We start from the raw sequence: 21,266 nt of genomic DNA on the forward strand, positions 1-21,266 counted from the left end.
GTAAAGTTACAGTTGATACAAAAGACAGCGCTACTAGGAAGAGCCAGAATTTTGAGACAGACATTGTCTATGTAAGAAACTTGAGATGACTGGGTGGGACCTTTGTCAGCTTGTTGCTGACTGCTCCCTCTTTAATCATCCGGACCAATTAACATCTAGGTTTCTTTGAGTCGCTAAATTAGCCAATAATAAGAATAATAATAATAATAATTAGCTACTATGCTTAAATAAATGATGACATGGTATGATATAGATCTTGCGCAAAATTCACCAAAGGGGGACGCCCAAGACTACGTGAAGGCTGTTTCCAAATCATAGAATCAAATCACAAACACTACTTTGCAAAAAACCAACCCTTCCACAAACAATATTTTTCATCGATTCAGACAAAATACAAAAAAGATCTTGCCTAGAATTGTGGAGATTGGTCCTGCCAATCCCTCCGTGGTATCGCCACAGGGCCTACGCCACAAATTTGAAAGTTGGGGGCCAAGGCAAGCAAAAATAGGGGCCCAATGCTTTTTCACCTTTTACTGCAGCTTTAAAACTACTTGCTTCGCAAAAAAGTAGGGGGGATGGCCCCTCCACCCCCCTCCCCCGGTGGCGTGGGCCTTGCGCAATTTCTAGCCAACACAAAGATAGACAAAGTGCCCCAGAAGAAAGAAGTGTGCAAAACTAAAGCAATAAGGAATTGGGCCGGGATGGGATAGCATTCTGTTCCAGCCCACCCATCTCCATGCCTCTGGATAACATCAACCATATTTTCAGAGATGCCTTATTGGTTGTAATCGTTTAATTTCTATGACCTCTGTGCAGGCAATTCTGCACACCACATAAATTAAAAGATGGTAGTGATTATAAAGATTGTAATGATAATCAGCAAATTTGATGTCATATGACCTTATGTGTTTAGTTAAAAAGATCTGATTGTTTATGACTCAGAATAACCAGCACTTGCTGTTGTTTTGCGTGTAATTTTGCTGGTAAAGAAGAAGAGCTCTAAGCTAAAGAAAAAATTAGTGTCACCTTGTGAATACTACTTCTTTCCCTAAATATTCATCTTGGCAAAGATTCATATACTGGTTGCTGCTCATTACAGCAATTGAAGGTGAATGTTTACTAATTTTCAGCTAGTAATTCCATCTCTAGAAAAAATGTTTTTTTTATAACTTTATGTTAACAGTATTTTTCATGGATTACATTATAATGCGTTTTACTTATGTATGATATCAAGCGATACCTCCATTGTTGCGAACGAAATTGCAAAAAATTGAATTAGACAGCAAAATTCTATCCATTTTTGTCGAAGTTTTTAAAACATATGGCGTTAGAAGTTACTCGTGATCTCCAGCATAATCACAGGCACCATAACATCCTTCGCCAATTGTAAACACTTAATTTTAATAATATTTCTAACTTTCCTTTACCGAACACTAAAAGAAGTTCATCAGCACATTTTATAGCCCAGTATTTTCATTTCTCTGTTCTGAAAAATATTTGCTTCAGATACTGTGGATTGCGTATGTCACCCTTAATGGCTTTCTGATGCTTTTTAATAAACCCTCCTTTTCCTTAATAATTGGTATTACATACTTGAAAACTATTCTTATATAGCTTAACTCTTTTCAGCTAAAAACCATCATTTTCTTTTGTATGTCCTAATAGGGCAATAGAATGAATCGACTCTGCACTCGAAATTACAACATTTTCTTTTATCCCGTTTAATATTTCGCTCTTCCAATGCTATGTTAATTCTTCTATAGAGCGCGCTCCATTCTGAAGTCTCGAGAAACAGAGAAAATGCTAATGTTTAAAAAATACTCCATTTACATTTTCCTGGCCATAGCATCCTTTGGCAATGTCATTGGGACAACGTTGGCTCCTGGTAGGTGATAAATACCTCTGGAATCATCTGTTAAACGTGTATTGAGGATAATCGTGTACATTGGGTATGGATAGGGTCTATGGGTACATGTAGGAGGCGATTTCAGCGGAAAAAGTATTTACATAGTCTAGCTATTGAAGATCTATCAATCGAACTTATCTTGCTTTAAATTTTCTGAATTGAAATCCTCTTTTACAGGATAGTATTTAATCGAATTCGATTCCACAAAAACTGTTTCAAGCTATTGAAGCCATTTAAAGAGAATCTGAGCGCTGGGTGCTACAACTAATGCCCAGTTGTGAAAAGAGCGTAGATATATTGTCGATAAGGGACCGCAAACATATCGATTTTTCCCCAACAACGTCGTTTGGAAGTTTTCGTTTAGACCCCCCTACCTCGCCATAAAACGTCCAGGACCTGAATATCGATATAAGCAAAATCTGTGCAGGTTACTTGGCGGGGATTTTGCAGTGCTTAAAGGCAATCTGTCACGACGTTGTTTGGTTATTTGAACAAAGGAATTTTTATTGTTTCCAGTCCCCCTTCAATTTATCGCATTGTAAAAAATATGGCGGAGCTCTGGAATCGTGTTTAGGCCATTGTTCCAGCTATTGTTCTCGTTAACCAATCCACAACGAGACAGATTGCCTTTAATGTGTGGGAGACTGCAGTACTGACTCTACATTCACATCAAATTTCACTGCTGGGAACGATTCTGACAGCAAAATTATCTGCAAAGAGCGAGAAATACTTCAACATGGAAAGGACTGTCATACAAACCTGTGTCTGAAAAATTTTCTTACAATCCTTTGATCTTTCTTGCAAAACTACACAGATAGATGTAATTCATATAGAACCTAATTTGAGAAATATTCCCTGCATATTATTGACGGGAAGTCCTTTTTATATAATTGCGAAAGTCATAAATGTCGACGTTGCCGTACCTTCGCCACCAGAATAGTGATTCAGTTGATTCGTATTATTGTTGAGTTCCATTGCAAATTGATTTCACATGATTGTTGAGTTGAATTATAAAAAATTCTTATGTTATGGTCCGAGTGTCTCTTTTTATTGGCCAACCTTTAGTAAAGAGTTTAAGACCCGACCATATTAGAAAGTTCATATTGACAGTGAGAGACAGTCAACAAAGACAACGTTCAGATTTTACAGGTTGTGATTTTTTTTGGAAGACAAGATCATTTTTCGATGTAAAATCTCAATTTGAAAACGTCTTGAGAAAAGCCCCTCCCCCCCCCCAAAGGTCCAAACGACGTTGTTGGGGAATCAAATCGATATGTTTGCGATCCCTAACAAAATAGAATAGATATTTCTAGAGCATCCAAAGGGGATAGTATAGATACAAAAAATGTGATGATGTCACAATATTACATGAGTTGTCACAACGTAGAGAAGATCTTAAATGACTGATGTTGTTTTGTTAGGTTGCTTTATAGTATTTAGAATACCAGGCCTAGCTAAAATGCTTTGATAAAGACGGCCAGTGTTCACATGGCTATATCTCAACCTATTTCTGATAGACTCAACCATTCGGCGGGTTTGTTTCATTATATAGTTCAAATTTTATATAGCACGCAACACTGATTGGTCAACTATACCAGTCTTGTGCTTGCGTTTTTCTGATTAGCGTATTTCGATACCCAAATGGGTTTATATTTTTCATCGTGTTCTTTCGGACCCTTATTCTGACGTTTTATGCTCTGAGGGGTGTCAGACGAAAAAGCTTTTAGCCAGTATGTTGTAAAATGTTTGCTTTTTCAAAGCAATTTTCAAGTTCTGTACCGCCAAAAAATAGTCAAATTTATAATTCTCAACAGATCTTTTCATGACGTTACTATTCAATCCACTTTAGTGAATTAATTGAAATGAATCTATTGACGTGCGTGCACTTTTTTACAGAAGAGTGTAAAAATACAGTCACAGGCCAGGGCTACAGGGGCTTGAAACAAGAGACTAAGGCCGGTATACCCTGTCAAAGATGGGACGTTCACTCGCCACATTCGCACATGGCTACGACCGCAGCGACATATCCAAATGCCGGATTGGAAGAAAATTATTGTCGGAACCCTGACCATGAACCGGGTGGTCCATGGTGCTATACTTTGGCCACAACCACAAGATGGGCATACTGCGACGTGCCAAAATGTCCTAACGGTAATTACATTTGGTTTGAATGTTTTCGGTCTTTTTTTCCAATTTAAAGATAAAATATCTGAGCAAAAAATCGCCAATTCAACTAGCACTTTTCAGTACTTGAATTCGAATTAAATGTACCTAAACTATTTAAGGGAAATTTAATCTAAACTGAACAATTTCAGGAAAAGTGTTGAAGAAATTATTTCATCTTTTTATCGGATATCTATATCTAAACAAAGCAACAACATTCTGGCAAGGTCCATGCTAAGCATCTCTTCCAAAGAGCTAAACGCCGATGAGTGCACACATGCATCGACGTTGACGCATCCCAAGATCTCTTAAATAAACCATTCGCGATTCATGTTTGTAACAACCTCTCCTTTTATTCTGCATTTCAGCACCCGATTGCAAAGATACTATCAAGGGCGGGGAATACCGAGGATTTGTGAATACTACACGAGAAGGTTTAACCTGCCAGCAATGGGGAGCGCAATCTCCACATCAGCATTCCGTAACCAATGCCTACTTTCCTGGCAAGGGAGTATACTTGAATTACTGTAGGAATCCAGACGGAGAACCAGAGGGACCTTGGTGTTACACCACATCGCCAAGTGTTCGCATGCAATACTGCAACGTTCCACTTTGCGACGAAGGTAAATCGAGAGCATTCGTCAAAAAATTGGGTTACCCTTTTTCACTCGCTGTTGCGCTAGGCCAAGGTCCTATGCGAGATGGGGTAATGGGCTAGAGGGACAGGGTTGGAGTAATTTAATTGTGGGTCAAAAACAATTTGTATTTGTTTAAAGTAACACAACTATTGATTGTGTAGCGCTGATTTGAACCTTTAAAAGTATGGTGACCCTTATCAAACTGTGCTGCTAATGAGAAGCAAATAAACAAAGACCATCGTTAACGTACCGAATTTTAGGGAACGTCTCACCGTGGCATTCAGCGTTTACAATAATGATAAAATGACTCAGAAACGAGAGCTTGTGACAGGACTATGGAAGTGTGTGAAAAAGTAGCTCACATACTGAAGAATGTGGGGTAAAGAGGCCACTATGAAGTGAAGACAAAGATACGTCACTGGGTTCATACAAAAAGCTAAATTTTGCTACAAGGCAGAGATTTGAAAACGTAAAATTTTGAATTCTGGAACCTGTGATCGGAATAGGCAATTAGAATATTTGCATAAAAAGGTTTAAAAATTTTGAAAAATTTTCTCTACCGCTCATCATGTGACTTAGAAATTCAGTTTATTTCATTATTTCCAAAAAACTTTCGATCTTTATACAGAAAAAGTCATGTGTGCCGAAATAACATGTCAAGAGAATGCTAAATGTATGAAGATAGATGGAACATATCAATGTGGTTGTAAACAGGGCTATACTGGAACAGCCTCAAGCTGCCAAGGTGAGTTAGACTGAGTTTTATATTTTTTAAAATCATAATACACAGTGGTGAAACCAGAGAGGAAGCGTGTAAATAAATGCATTCACTACCACTCAATGAATGCATGCATTTTCTAAAATTTCATAACATATTTATATCATGAGAAAAGTCCAGAAGGACTCCCTTTTAATCGATTCAATCATAGCCTGTGTCCCAGACCCCTAACTTGAAAGTAGTCTGGAGCTACCGTCAAGTTAAGGGGCTGCAGCACAGGCTATTCAATCACTGTCTAGTGCTATGCTCGTCGGACTCAATAATATAACCGCCTCAAGGTATCGAGCAGCAACTCTCTAATTTTGCATAAAACACACAAGGGAGTCGTCATAAGTCATGTTCTATGCAGGTCTGAGGAATCTTTATTTTTTGAAAGGAACATTTTTCAGCCTATCACAAACTCTAGCATTTTTCCTGCACCCAATACTAGAGATTGAAAAACATTTGATACCCTATCCAAGAAAGATTCCAAGAAAATTTGATTACAATATGAGCTCTTATACAATTTCTGATCGCTGGAATTAAGAAGTATTTTGCCTGATGCCACCAGACAAACTACTGGAAAATAATGGAAAAGATGGTCAAATAACCATCAATAAAGGACATGTCAGACAGAAATCATGAGACAAAATGAGGAGAAAAATGTTTTGACGTTTACAAGAAGACGCAAACGAAAGGTATTCAGGAAACGGGACAACTTGAACAAATAATTTGTCCAGTAAAATGAGACGAACCAGAATTTGCTCGAAGGACCGCTGGCTTTCAAAATCTTGCTCATATCATCGATCATATACTTATGCACAGTTATGCACAGAAATCAATGACGGTATTTGCACCACAGAATTGAATGTGTTTACACATCGAACAATGTATTTTGTGATAGAAATATTGGTAGCTCTTAAAGAAATAAGCAAGCCTCGAATCAAAAGATGAACAAAATTTTGAAACGAGGTTGTAGTGAGAAGAGTGGGAACGAACTCAAGTTTCTATGATATAAAATAGCTTTAAATACATCTGTGAAGCGCCATGAGACTTAAATTTTGTCCACAAGTCTTCGCCCTCATGTCCATGTTTATATGGTGTACTATTTCTTTGGCTCATTCCAATGGGTAGAATAACAGGCCTAAACAATAGAAATCTAAACTGCCCCCCCCCCCATCTAAACAATCCCAGTCCACTTTTCTTTATAAAAACAATTTTAAAAGAACACGAGCCTCAAAATTGGTCAAAAGTTATGAAAAATTGTGTGATTTTGAACAACATTTATCCAAAAAGCGAGTAGTTTTTTTCAATCTAGTCATTCTTCGGTGAATTTTCAAACATGTCGGCAAGTGAAGGATGCCTCACTAGCTTTTTTGGCAAATGGGGTCTGTTGCCTCTAGGGAGGTGCGCCATAGGTAGCAATTGTACTGCTTACACCCTAGTTATCTAAGGACAAATCAAGAACAATCCAGCCTCAGAATTTTGAAAAAAGTAGGAACAGCCAGCCTGAACTTCAATTTACTAGTTCTAATAAGAAAAAGAGTGTACTGAGTTGACAGGGACAATACAGGGTCCATTTTAGTTTTCTGTCGCGTCCCTACAATTCTGTAGGCAGAATTGAATATCAAAAGCATCGCAGCCCCAAATGAAATTATTTGCCTGCGCATTTTATAGATAAATCCCTTTTGTCAAAGATATAAGAGGGGATTCATAATAACAAATAAAACAGTATGTCTTGATGCGTAATTATGACCACCAACTTGATATGTTGCTGATTTCTGTTTTTTTCAGATATCAATGAATGCTCAAACTCTGAATTAAATGAATGTTCGCAAGTTTGCATTAACAATGGTGGAGGCTACAATTGCTCTTGCCAACAAGGCTATACATTGCAAGGACGAGGCACTTGCATTGACATAGATGAATGCTTAACTGCCAACTGTCACACCGAATCAACTTGCACCAATACAAATGGAGCTTATAGCTGTAATTGCAATTCAGGCTTTGTCGGTAATGGTACAATATGTGAAGATGACGACGAGTGCCTAAAATCACCTTGCCATTCCAATGCCACATGTTCAAACTCCTTTGGGTCATTCAATTGTTCATGCAAGCAAGGTCTCATTGGTAATGGCACCGAATGCGAAGACGTAAATGAATGCTTAGAAAGCCCTTGCCACGACAATGCAACATGCCTCAATACCTTTGGATCCTTTCAGTGTACATGCAAGGAAGGCTTTTTTGGCAATGGCACCGAATGCGAAGACGTAAATGAATGTTTAGAGAGCCCTTGCCACGACAATGCAACATGCCTCAATACCTTTGGATCCTTTCAATGTACATGCAAGGAAGGCTTTTTTGGCAATGGCACCGAATGCGAAGACGTAAATGAATGCTTAGAAAGCCCTTGCCACGACAATGCAACATGCCTCAATACCTTTGGATCCTTTCAATGTACATGCAAGGAAGGCTTTTTTGGCAATGGCACCGAATGCGAAGACGTAAATGAATGCTTAGAAAGCCCTTGCCACGACAATGCAACATGCCTCAATACCTTTGGATCCTTTCAGTGTACATGCAAGGAAGGCTTTTTTGGCAATGGCACCGAATGCGAAGACGTAAATGAATGTTTAGAGAACCTTTGCCACAAGAACGCAACATGTCAGAATATGTTTGGAACATATCAATGTACTTGCAAGGAAGGCTTTAGTGGCAACGGCATCGCATGCGTAGACGTAAACGAATGCTTAAAGAACCTTTGCCATGAGAACGCAACATGTCAGAATACCCTTGGGTCGTTTCAATGTAATTGTAAGGAAGGCTTTAGTGGCGACGGGACCAAATGCGTAGACATAAATGAATGTTTAGATAACCCTTGCCATACTAATGCAACATGCACTAATGCCCTTGGATCTTTCCAATGTACATGTGCAACTGGGCTATCTGGCAATGGTTTTTCTGGTGAAAGCAATTCATGTTTTGATGAGAATGAATGCTTTCAGAACCCATGCCATGTTGATGCTACATGTTTTAACACAGTGGGGTCGTTTGAATGCATTTGCAACATTGGATTTAAAGGTGATGGAAATATATGTGAAAAAGAAGTGGTTTCGACTAACGTCGAATCAAGCTGTAAGTTTTCCAAAATTTTGGAAAATGTAATGTAGCTTGCCTATTGACCATTATAGCTACTGTGCTCATATAAGCTCTATAGTGACAACCACATTATCGATAGGTTCTATTGTGGCAATCACAATAATCGTGAATATCAAAACCACCGTGATTATATAGGCTAAGTATGATTATAGAGGCTCTTAAAGTGGCAATCACCTTAATCGTCAACCTCAAAATCACCGCGATTATACAACCTCTATCGTGGCAATCACAATAATCGTAAACATCAAAACCACCGTGATTATATAGGCTAAATAAGATTATAGAGGCTCTTAAAGTGGCACATCTTAATCGTCAACCTCAAAATCACCGCGATTATACAACCTCTATCGTGGCAATCACAATAATCGTAAACATCAAAACTACCGTGATTATATAGGCTGTATATGATTATTTGACTCTTACAGTGGCAAACACATTAATCATAAAAATCAAAACCATCATGACTATAGGTATATGTAGTCCCATTAATGATGATTATATTAATCACACGCGTCAAAATCAAGGCATAGTGGGAAAAAGATCTTACTTTGAATATAATCACCCATTAAATACAGTTCATGATTGGATCTTTATTTTATCACAGCGTTGCAAATGCCAACAGTGACATATGGTTCAAAAGCAACTCAGTTTAAGGATGTAGAGCCTACGACAGTTTCAGTGATGACATCAATTGTACAAAATTGTAAGTATTTTTTGTTGATTCATTAAAAAGATTTAGGGTGCAACAGCGGTAATGTATTAACAAGGCATTTCATACCACCAAAATTATATTAAAGTTTCGAGCAGAGATTTTCACTTAAATTGATGATATCTTATGAAAGAAAATATGGGCCTATATGTGAGATCTATTATGATGAATCTAGAATGATTTTATATGTACATTTGGTAGGGAAGCGACTTTCAGAATAGGGAAAAGAGATTCATTTGCGTAAAGTAGTATGAATTCAGAGGACATAAGGATATAGAAATCACTGTCTAGGTTATTTCTCTTTACCTTAGGCAAGCACCTTCTATAACAAAAAACATACGCAGAATCATAAAGCATGAGAGATGATTTTATTCTTTATGATATATAGTAGGTATTACGGAAGATATATGACATATTCTGCACTGTACAAATGCATCATGTGTATAATATTTTATATGGTTCAGAATATGGGATATACAGAATGATTATCTTTTTTATCGCATTGATCAAGCATCATGGTCACGAGCGATAGGACAAAGGCACATCATGTTTTGGTTTATAATATCGGCCCTTTTGTTGATTCACATGAAACAGTTTTATACAGTCGCTTACACAATAACATTTCCTTTTCATACCGTTTTGGCTCAACGTCTGCACTTAAAACCCACTTCGTGAGCATCTTTGTATAAACGTTAGACTAGGTGCAGTATGTTGAACCTTCTCGTTGAATACAGTATAATGTAAACAGCTGACAAATGTGGTATGCTATCTCACAACATTTACATGAATATGTTGAGTGCAAACAGATGGCCAATATGGCATGATATCCTGCCTAATGCATTTCAGTTTTGTATCGTGTTGACAGAAGACCGATTCAGTATGATATTGTACCACTCTCAACTGAATTATCCGAATACGTTTGAATATGATGGTATCGCGTAAACAGAAGGCCGCTATGGTATCGTATGGTATCATATCGTGTTAATAGGAGACCAATTCAGTATGATATTGTACCACACTCATCTAAATTATCCGAATACGTTTGAATATGATATCGTGTAAACAGAAGGTCGATATGGTATCGTATCGTACCATTTTCTATTGAAAACGTAATCGTTTAAAAAGAAAACCAAAACTGTAAATTATCGTACCAAATTTATATAAATACGGTACCGTATAAACGGAAGACCAATGCAATATGATATCGTACAACATTCACAAAAAAATGGTATCGTATCGTAACGGAAGACCAATGCAACATCATAGCATATTCGCTTGAATACGGTATTGTGTAAACAGAAGGACAATACGGTCTCGTATCGTACCATATTCCTTTGAATACAGTATGTGTAAAAAGATAACAAATGCAGTATGATATCGTACCATACCTGACGGTATCGGGGAAATAGGGTAGCTAAAAGATAATTGTATTTGAATTAATAGACATAGCCACTGGGTGCCTGAGAGCAATGTATGAGAAGGTGGCTGAGAGTGTTGGTAAACTGAAAATTTGTTTGGTTAGTTTACTCAAGCTGTGCGAACTGCTTTTTACAATGATTAATTTTGAATTTCTGCAAATAACTTCAACTCACGATTAAGCACTGTATTTTTATCTGACATTTCATTTCACAGTCTACCTAAAAAAACTGTCTAACTAAATCATGACTTAGAGATTTAGGAACTGCCTTCTATAAAGCTTTAATGGCAAGGCTTTGCTACATTTCAATCGTATAATTTTCTGGAGGTTTAATATCTCATATTGAACTATTGTCACGCATCTTGCATTACAAAAATGTATCGATTCACAACCTTGAATGGAGCAGCGCAACTCTTCTGACCTTGTCATTAATTAAAAAAAAACATTTGAAATCTTCAACTCTACCAAGGATGACGATAAAATCCAGAACACGCGAAGTAGCTCATAATTTGCCGGAGATTCAGGGTAAAAATGATTTTAAAAGCGTTTTATGAATGTAAGCGTTTGAGCTCTTGGTTTCGAAGGTGAGCCACATTAAAAAGTTTGAACAAAGTAAGAACTTCAAACTTACAAAACGCTTAAAAATTTTTTAAAGTTATTAACAGTCTGCAACATTTTAAAACGTTCAAATCTTTTGAAAAGTTAATAGCGTTTAAAGAGCTCGAAATGTTAAAAAAAATTGTAAATTTTCAAACGTTTGCAACTTTTTTATAGTTCTTTAAACATTTCAACGTTTTAAAGTTCTCAACGTTTGAAATGTTTAAAAGCATCAAAATGTACGAAACGTTTAAAGTGTTTGAAGCGTTTAAAATTTTTGAAACGTTTGACAGACGTTAATGGCTTCAAGCACCTTAAAAGTTGGCAATATTTTAGAAGTTTGCAACGTTTAAAAAGGATACTTTCACTCTTTAAAATGTTTTAGGCTGTTCCAACACTTCTAACGTTTTAATATAACTCAACTACGTCATTTTATAATATAAATGTTTTCATATAACTCAAAGTATGCTGAATGTAAATATCTGAAATTTTTCAATCAAATTATCAATAATGGTCTATATTGTTTTCATTTTAAATTACACAGTTCACAGCTTTTAAAATAGCTTAAATGCATAAAGCTTTCTCTGAAATTTTATTATAGTAAGCATGTTTAAAATGATTAGCAGTCTAGTACCAAACAATTTAGATAATAAATCATACCTGTTAGAGTTCGTGGAGTTGACATCTAAACAGACGAAAAGCTTTTCTACATAGACAGACAATGTTGCCTCATTATGCAATGTTACAGTACAGCCGCTAGTTCCTTTACACCCGTTAACCAAACTGGTAAGTATTGGCTCTGAAAAGAAAATATAATATACTTTTGAAACGAAAACAAAACACTTGTGTTCCAAATGCAAGATTTTCAGCCCAATAAGGTATTATTGATTGTAGATCGACTGACGGGTGTAATGTTTAAGTAGCCTGCGTGCAGACTCTGTTGACAAAATTGAAAATAGAAGAAAAAGTAGAGTCTGCGAAACCGAGCCGATTTTCTTGTCCACAGGTTCCTCAAAATCAAGGAACCGAATTTGATTGATTGGGGGAATTTCAATTGCTTTTTTTCAATTTTTAAAGTGGCGCCTTCGAGCAGAAGTATAAATGAATGGTATCAGGATAATAGAATAGGTCTGTTTGTTCTTTTGAACAACAAAAATTACAGAAAAACATTGCACGCTAATGGAGTTGTCGTTCTAGTGCTTAGAATAAAATGTTGGTGTTAGCGAACAAGAAAAGCGGCTCCGTTTCATAGACTCTTTTTTTGACAGTATTTTCTCTCCTTTTTTTGAATTTCCGAGTCTGCGCGAAGCTATGTTTGAGGGACTCGGGGTACCTTTATCATTTTTAATGCAGTTCAGTTTTGCCATAGGAGCTTGTTTCATTCTATAAGGTTATAAGCTAAAATGATAAACATTGCAATATATATTTCTTATCATATTTCATATTTCTTATCATATAAGTATATTGATATTTTTATATTTGTACCGACTTCTTTAAAAGTGAAATTCACTCTTAAAACTTCATTGCAACTAAATTTGTTCTATGATTTCTAAGATTTAACTTGAAATATAATTTTATGAAGTAACTATTCTAGTTATTTTAAAGAACTTTCAGCCTACTCTTACGAAGAATTTTTGACCAAAAAAACTTTGGCAAACTGTACAACTGCTCCAGCAATCCCAACTAGCAGCTATACAGATCCTGTCATTAAAATCTTTACTCAAATGACGTCACAGATGACAATGGCTCCTCTAAGTGAGTCATCGGTTGTTGACCCAACCGAGACAAAAACCGAGGATTTCTTGACTGGTAAGAAACTTTGAATGACTCTGTTAGGATTATAGCTATTAGCAATATTTTGTCTCAATTGCTCAAGGTTCTTACAAATAATTTCTTTCAAAAAGCATTTTCTATTTTCATTAAAATGGCAGCATTCCGTATATTCTTAACTGCTTGCAAGTCGATTTATTTATTTTTAATGCGATAGAATGAGGATCATTAATAACACAAAATCTGAGTGTCATGCCGAAAATTAGGCAAGCATACTAAGACAAATGGAAGTTTAATAAGTGTGATAAATTTCCAGTAATTGAAGAAAATTGAAGTTTGATAATGTTGTTTTTGCTGCTTAATGTTTAGAAGGGAAAATAAAATAAAGATAAGTCGAAGTTTTCTTTCAGTAATTTAAGCAGTTTAGAGAAAAATTGCTGATGAGGGATTTTGCATAAGAAGCAATCGTGTGAAGATGAAAACAATTGTACTGAATCTAAAGAGGTTCTAAGACGCTGTTAAACGTGCGTTTTTAACATTTGATAGATAGAGCTCATGCAAATTGAATTAATTTTTTGATAAGGTATTTCTATAGAAAGTTTTAGCAGCAGTCCTAGGTCACTTTAAACCTCAGATTACATAAAATTAGCCTGGAGAAGTATGACGTCACAAATTATGGTAACACACACAAATATTCCTACTCTCGTTGCTTGCTTTGCACCAAAGTGATGACGTCACAAAAATCTATTCTTAGAATTTTTTAGATTTGAACCCATAAATCGAAAGGGCAGCAAGCTATTCCTCTAGATATACAAAATCCGTTGATTTTATTACAACTTGGCTGAGACATGGCTACAAGAGCACAGGCTCTTGCTCCATCAGGCCTCTGTAATTTGGTCTTGGTTCATAACTTTATGAACCAGGCCAGAATTACAGTAATTCGTTAGCAAACTTTAAATCTTCTATTGGCCATATCTCACCAAATTTTATACATATCTACCTGATTTTGCATATCACTAGTTAGTATGTTAAATGGCCCCGAATCGTAAAAAGAGTTGCCAAGTTTACTTAATTTGCTTTCATTTCTTTTGATGACTTCATAACAAAGTTAAACAAATATTACAAAAATAAATTTACTATGAAATATTAATTTTAACTAATAATGTGAACATCAGTATTCTCGACACAAACTATCGCAAAATTCTGCAAAAATAAAATTAAAGGCTGTACAATAAGAAAAAATATCTAGAAAGTAAAAATCAAATTTTGTGACATAAATAAACTTCTTTCTTACTTTAATAAAGCTTAGAGGAAAATGAATAGTTAAAATAAAGTATAGGGGCTTTTAAGTATGAGTATGCATTTAAAGCAGATCATTAGAGTGGCAAGTGTAGCTTATAGGAATTTGGAGTAGAGAGCGTTGCTACAATGAAGAGTATGAAACAGTGAGCGCTTTTCCCCCTGAAAACCTGGATTTTATCTCTTATTTGATTAGATGACCTGACTAAACTCTTTTCCAGATAGCCACCAGATCGAGGTAATTTTCAAAATCGAAGACCCGGTGATTGAAGGAATGTTATTGAACCTGACAGATAAAGACATCATCAACGAAATTTTGAATCCAATTTCAGATCTCTATTCCAGTTTGAAAAACGCAATCAAGACAGAGGTACTCAATTTGGTTACTTTTAGCTGTTACTTACGGAGCCGAACGTGAAAAGACAGGCAAACCTCAACTCTAACAAGCTTATGATTAAATAATTGATAAAATGATCCGTCTCCACTGTTTACTATGGCAGAGACGTACGAACGACCTCATATTTTTACCTCCAAAATGTAGGCCCAAATATTGACAACTCTCTTAACGATCTTAACGATCTAACTATAAATTTTCGATAATGGAAATTCGTATAGAGCACATTAAACTTCCCAAATGAATTTACCAGAAAAGGGGGCATACACTGCCAACATAGAATATTTTGAGAACACTTTTGGGTGAAAGGCTCTTCGTAGGCAAAAAATATAACAATAATAATAATTATTATTCTCTATTACTATAATTATTTTTTTTCTTTTAATTCGAAAGATAAGTCGTCAATTTTACACTGCCTAATTTTACTATATTTTTATTATCATTATTATCAAATTCTATAAGGTTGGTTTTTACATAGTTATGTTTTGAATTTTTGGAAATTTTACATTTTTTAATAGAATAAAGTTTATTGAGATCATTTTCAAATTTTGCTTTTCAGCTCGAAAATAAAGTACTTCCAGAGTTGGATAACGTCACAGCTATCACAGTGGTGTCGATAGGGTAATAAAAATTCAAATTTGCTGTTATTCCCAAGAAGCAGATATCCCAAGCAAATATCTGCGAATTTTCTCCTTACGCCTTCCTTTGAGCACCCAGGAGGTTACTCTTAAAGAAAATGACGGGGATGTGCCTGCCAGAAAATTTCATGACCCTGTCCTGAGACAATATTCTGACAAAAGACCTGGAATAAAATTCTTAAAACATGAAACATAAAAAAATGATATCTTCAATCGGCATACCTGTGCAGGAAAAAAAAGAGAAAAGTATAATCCTGTCCCGAAATTTTCAGGTTAAAGTTAAACCCTGTTGGCAGGCACATCACATCCCCAGATAGTCAGAGTATTCAGTGAAAATTTACAAGGTCACGTTCGACTGTAATCTCCACCACCCCCCCCCCCCCCCCTTGTAGATGCAGCCAGAGAGGAATCGTAAAAGGTTAAAGGCAATCTGTCACGACGTTGATTGGTTACAAGAAAAAAGGGATTTTTATTGTTTCCAGTCCCCCTTTAATTTATCGCATTGTAAAAGATATGGCATAGCGCTGGAATCGTGTTTAGGCTATTGTTCCAGCTATTGTACTCGTTAACTAATCCACAACGAGACAGATTGCCTTTAATTTTGTCCAAGTTATAATTACTAGAACAACTTTTTGGTCTTTCAGATGGTGGGAAATATTCTTTTGCAACTTTGAAACTGAATCTTTTAAATTACAAAAATTTCCAAGAGTGGGTTAAAAAATAATCTACATTTGATGAATAACTCTCTATCTATCAAATTGATATTTATACAATTGGCAGTTTTTCGGACGATTCGAAAATGCCATTATTTAAAGAAGAAGGAAACCAAAAAATAATCTAATGCACGGGAAAGTTTTTGCTTTGTGTTGAATTCTTAGCAATTAGTTGCAAAGTTTAAACTTTCTTGTTGCTTGAAAAGTCTCATTGCAGAGACCAAAATCGATTTAAGAGGGGAAGGAAGGGGGTGTAGTTTGGAGGCAGAGGTGGCGCCAGAAATCTTCCGACAGAGGGGCTGGAGCTTCCGACAGTGGGACTAAAATGACTAAAATAAGCAGTTTTCGTACGTTATTTTGTCAAATTTGCTCCGACAATAACCTAAAATTTCCTCCGATGAGGGGGCTAGATGCTTCCGACGGAGGGGCTGTAGCCCCCCTAGCCCTCCTCTGGCGCCACCACTGTTTGGAGGTGAGGCAAAATTCACCGACAAAAGCATCAATTTAGCATAAGCTCCCTCTTACAAACCCTGCAATTTTTGTCACTGTCTCATGTATCATGTTTTGATCTCAGATCACCGAGCATTGGTTTTTTGGAAGTGAAAACAACGTTTTTATATAAAACCAACATAACGTACGAAAACACTGTAATAGAAAGTTCGATTATGAAGACACTGAATGGCAGCCTTGCAGGTGCGAGAATCATGACTATGAAAGTAGGTGCCAGAGGTAAGCAAAATTCTTTATAAACTTAACACTGAATACATTTAATGAATTTCACTAGTTGGCATCAAAATACAGGAAAAGACATTCACACACATCAATGCAATATAATACATTGTAGAGTTGAGCGAAAATTTCACGCAATATTACAATGGGAGAGGACTTTTGTGAACTGCATACAAGCAGCCAACGGCTACATCTCATCGCCTTGTTTATTGAAGCTTCTATCAACAAAAGCTTAAACTCTAATTTTTCCTCTCAAACAAATTTGTTTGCAATTAAAAAAAGGTGCCTTTAAAAACTTTTGCAGTAGGTAGTTTGAAAAACATGTTTGAGAACGTAATTGCCATTGAGAAATCAAACTCCATCGAGAATGGAATATTTCTTTATGATGATTTTAGCTCATCTGTGCTTAACAGTTTTTGGTTCAGATAAAACATTTCTTCACTTAAACTTTTCAAAATGATTCAAAGACTGAAGAACTAAAAATGCTGTATTACGCAACAATGTTTCCTTATATAAATCAGATAATAAGATTTATTGGCTATCAATAAGTATATTTACTATTAACTCAGTGAAGAACACGTGAAACAGCTGGTAGCCTATTATATTATATAATAACAGCTTCAAAAGAATAAGATTACAGTTAAGTTTCAAGGTAGAACAAATAAAGAGAAATTTTCCAGCACAAAATTCTATGGTTGCTGAGACCCATGTAGCAGAGGTCATTATATCAAAAATTACTAAGGCAAAGGTCAAAATAGCAAAGGTCGCTACAGATAAGATCACTGTTGCAAACTCGTTGTCGCAAACGACCTTTTTACCAAGAACACAGCAACCAAGAACGTCTCTTGTAAAAAGGGATTGTACAACAAAAAACATCGCAACTTAACAGTTTTATGAACTTACCCTAAAGCAGAACTGCATAAAATTATTACGCTAACTCCCATTTTACAAAAAACACTGTGGGTGAGTTAAAGTATGCAATGCATTTTAAAACTTTATAATTCTTCATTGCTAACAATAGAAACTTAAGCTGATATATTTTAAGATCCATGCTGAACCATTTCTAAAATGGTTCTATCTTTTTTAGTTGGTAGCCGGTGCAACGACGCGTCTTGCAACAATGCTACGGAAATTGAGTTCAGTAAAAAAGGTGCAATATTTTTTCCCTTTTGTTGTAACTTTACAAATACTGGAAAATACAGAATTTCAGTTGACTGCATGCTAATTGGCCCGGAGCAATTATAGGTGCAGTACACACAGAAAAATCGGAAAATGTTTTTCCAACTTCAGCCCAAACTTTTACATCAAATCGTTTTGCCAGTTTTCATCATTTTGTTATGTCAATTTCGCTACATGGAACATAATACTACTTCAAATATTGCCTAGGCCTACCCTGGGTAGCCTAGGCCTAACATGATTCACCATATTGACACAGGATTCCCAAGTCAAAGCCTCGCCTATAAAAAAAAATCAACCAAGCCTTTTTATTATTCACTCTCTTAAAAACAGGAGATAAACATTATTTAAGTGAGCTACCATTGCTTTGTAGCATGGATTCATTTAACAGCAATACCTTGCACCATAAATTTATCAAAATTACTATCAGATCACAACAGGTGTCTAAGGCTAAAGGACACAGAGGTCCCCTTTTTGACCATATCCAGGGAAGTCTGCACTCAAAGAAGGCAATAGGGGCAAAGCGCAAAAGGGCAAAACAATAACAAAACTGGCGCTGAATTTTGCTGAATTTTGGGAAGGCAAAGGGGCCACCCCGCTGCCCCTCTGGCACAGGCACCCTTGACCAACAGACGATATTTCCCCCTGTTTTGAAAACCCTTTACAAGGACCTCGAAAAACCAGACACCTCACTGCATCGGAACTAGCTTTGGCCCCCCAGTTCAATTTCAAAGTTTTTAAGCGATAAATTATAATTAACTTAGAAAAATACAATCATCAATTACATAATTTGGGTTGGTGACTGGATGATTAAAAAGAGCCTCCAAGTAACCCCCTAGTATCACAAAATTTGAACATAGCACGGAAAAGCAAATTCATAACAACGTCGGTTTGGTGTATAAACGTCGGATCAGAAGTATTGTGAGACGAAAAATGGTGCGTTTGATTGGCTCATTGCTGCTGACCTCTCACCTAGTTGAAGAACCACACTGGCACCGTGCACCATTCTAAAAGTGGATTGGCTGAATAGGGCATGACCGACAGTTTTTGAGGCCACGTCCTTAAGAACGCCGGAAAACGCTCCATTTAGAAAATATTTTCTTCTTTCCACTTCTTTTTATAAACAGTCCGATTCAGAGAAGATATCAATTACAAAAAGATAGATTTAACAAAATAAGACACCAAGAAAATGAGCAAAAAGGGTTCCCAGCCAAGACGAACTGCTACGACTTAGGATCCGTTCCAAAGTTGCGTCAGAGTAAACTTTTTTAACATTTTCGTACCTATTATTGCAAAAAGTGAAATGGCTGCGCGGTGCCTGGAGCCACATTAATTTAAATCCGCATCTGGATATGATTTGCTACTGGCCTTTAATGTGTCGGTCGAAAAATACTTTGGTATGCTCTATTTCCGCTCTTCCCTGCTATCTTCAAGTTTTTACTTTGTTTGATAAGTCCTTATCCAAAAATAACTGCTTACTTTGTTTTTCAACTGTAAGATGAAATTATCTTTCGACTTTGGCTTGATTTTCCAGGCTCTGATAATATCAGTTTGATAATTGGAGCATGCATTGCTGCCTCGGGATTGTTTCTTTTTGGCTTTATGCTGTGCAGGAGCAAAAAGGGACAGAATTTCAGGAAGCAGACCTTTGGGAGTTTTTCTGGGAGAAATTCTGTTACCCCTTCAGAGCATGCACTTTCAAAGCTAGGGACAGAGTCGAGTTCAATCTGCAAAGAAGCTGACGACAACGGCTCCTTGTATTTGGCTTAGGTTTCGCGTCATTCTTGGAGCCCCAGTGTAGAAAAACCTTGCAATTTAGCTGCAAATGGACTTGTTTTGTATTTGGTTGTGTTTTAGAAACCGAATTTCTTTAGGAGGGGGGGGGGGGGGGGGGGGGTTTGGTGGCTAGGGATGTTTAGCCCTTCCTATTTTTTGCAAAGGTAAAGGTTTTAGCAAAAATAGAAAATAATAAACGAAAAGAAATAGAAAAAAATAATAGCAGATAATGCAGTAAATAGGGCGGAAATAATATTGCTTTACTGCATTTATTATTTGTTATTATTGAAAAACTTTCATAGGTATTATTTCAGTCAAGTCATTATTTGATTGCCAATATCCAGTCCAGGGCCGCTGAGAGGTGGCAAGTCACTTTCATTGAAGATAAATTTAATTAAACGTAGCAAAAGTATGACTAAAAAGTAGTAAACAGCTTCAAACGTTTGCAAGAAAATGGTTGCAAAAGATATTCTGAAAGGTATCGTAAGTATAAAAAAGTAATGGAAGCATAAAAATTTCTGCCAGCTTTGATCGCGGGGTCATTGTCTTACTGCTTTGCTGCTTTACTGTTTTCCTATCGGCGGCCTTGCCAAAATCTCGTTTGCAAAAACGAGTACCACTATAATCATGGGCAGTTTAAATCGTTATGTTTTTTAGTGCGTTTCCAAAGTTTGGTTTTTAATCAAGTAGAGCTGCAAGCCCCAACACAAGTAGTTCTTGGCACCGCCCTTGAGATGCTTCACTAACAACTCATGATGAATTAGGCATATCTTTTAACTATCCCTAACAGACTTCAAAATAAACAACTGAGAAACTTACCAACAAATATCAGTTTGGCATCTCCAAAAAACCAATATCTAATCTCGTTTGTCCGTAGGATTAAATAGCAGGTCATAAAAGATTCTCAGTGAAGATACTTCTAGAATTCCTCGTGTGAAATTCAATCATGAAAATTCTGCACCATCTGACCATCCCCAAGAGATACGCCATCACACTTTGGGAATAGAAATTGTCTTTGCAAACAATGGGTTTTTTTATCAAGGGGAATTAGGAATTCTAGAAACTGGGGCCTGGCGTACACTAGCGATTGCGTCACTAGTGATTATGTATATGGCCAGCAATAGGGGTTTATATTGTCTTGTAGCCATTTTCGCTGTCCGTGTAGCTGAAATAATCGATTTTGCTGTAATTGACGATGAACAAATATCATATATCGATGTTTGTTGAATTAAGGGATAACTATATCTAAAATGGCGCATTTTAAATAAATAGCAATGTAAACGTAGACTTTATATGTTTAATGTTTTTTTTCATTATGAGCGTTACCTAAAGCCCCCCTATTATGAGCATTACCCAAAGCCCTCCTATTATGAGCGTTACCTAAAGCCCCCCTATTATGAGCATTACCCAAAGCCCTCCTATTAT

The 21,266-nt window shown here is 36.4% G+C and overlaps 1 protein-coding gene across 1 annotated transcript; it reads left to right on the plus strand.

Annotated features, from left to right (window-relative positions):
- Positions 1–926: 926 nt before the first annotated feature.
- On the plus strand, positions 927–21,187 carry LOC135695287 (uncharacterized). Its single transcript, XM_065214295.2, has 12 exons — positions 927–1,108; positions 1,764–1,885; positions 3,803–4,057; positions 4,438–4,692; positions 5,336–5,452; positions 7,259–8,599; positions 9,228–9,326; positions 14,637–14,785; positions 15,369–15,430; positions 16,735–16,889; positions 17,977–18,039; positions 19,600–21,187. The coding sequence occupies exons 2-12, from the start codon at positions 1,801–1,803 to the stop codon at positions 19,833–19,835; spliced, it is 2,817 nt and encodes a 938-aa protein (XP_065070367.2). The 5' UTR covers positions 927–1,108; positions 1,764–1,800; the 3' UTR covers positions 19,836–21,187.
- The last annotated feature ends 79 nt before the right edge of the window (positions 21,188–21,266 follow it).

Source organism: Rhopilema esculentum, chromosome 2 (assembly GCF_057945365.1).
Source record: "Rhopilema esculentum isolate cy_ngs chromosome 2, ASM5794536v1, whole genome shotgun sequence".
Lineage (NCBI taxonomy): Eukaryota > Metazoa > Cnidaria > Scyphozoa > Rhizostomeae > Rhizostomatidae > Rhopilema > Rhopilema esculentum.

Bases quoted from the DNA above. Each gene is read 5' to 3' on its own strand.
- LOC135695287 (XM_065214295.2), top strand. From the start codon at position 1,801: ATGCTAATGTTTAAAAAATACTCCATTTACATTTTCCTGGCCATAGCA. The intron at 14,786-15,368 runs GTACTCAATTTG...TTTGCTTTTCAG, and splicing joins AAAACGCAATCAAGACAGAG to CTCGAAAATAAAGTACTTCC. The intron at 15,431-16,734 runs GTAATAAAAATT...TTTTGATCTCAG, and splicing joins ATCACAGTGGTGTCGATAGG to ATCACCGAGCATTGGTTTTT.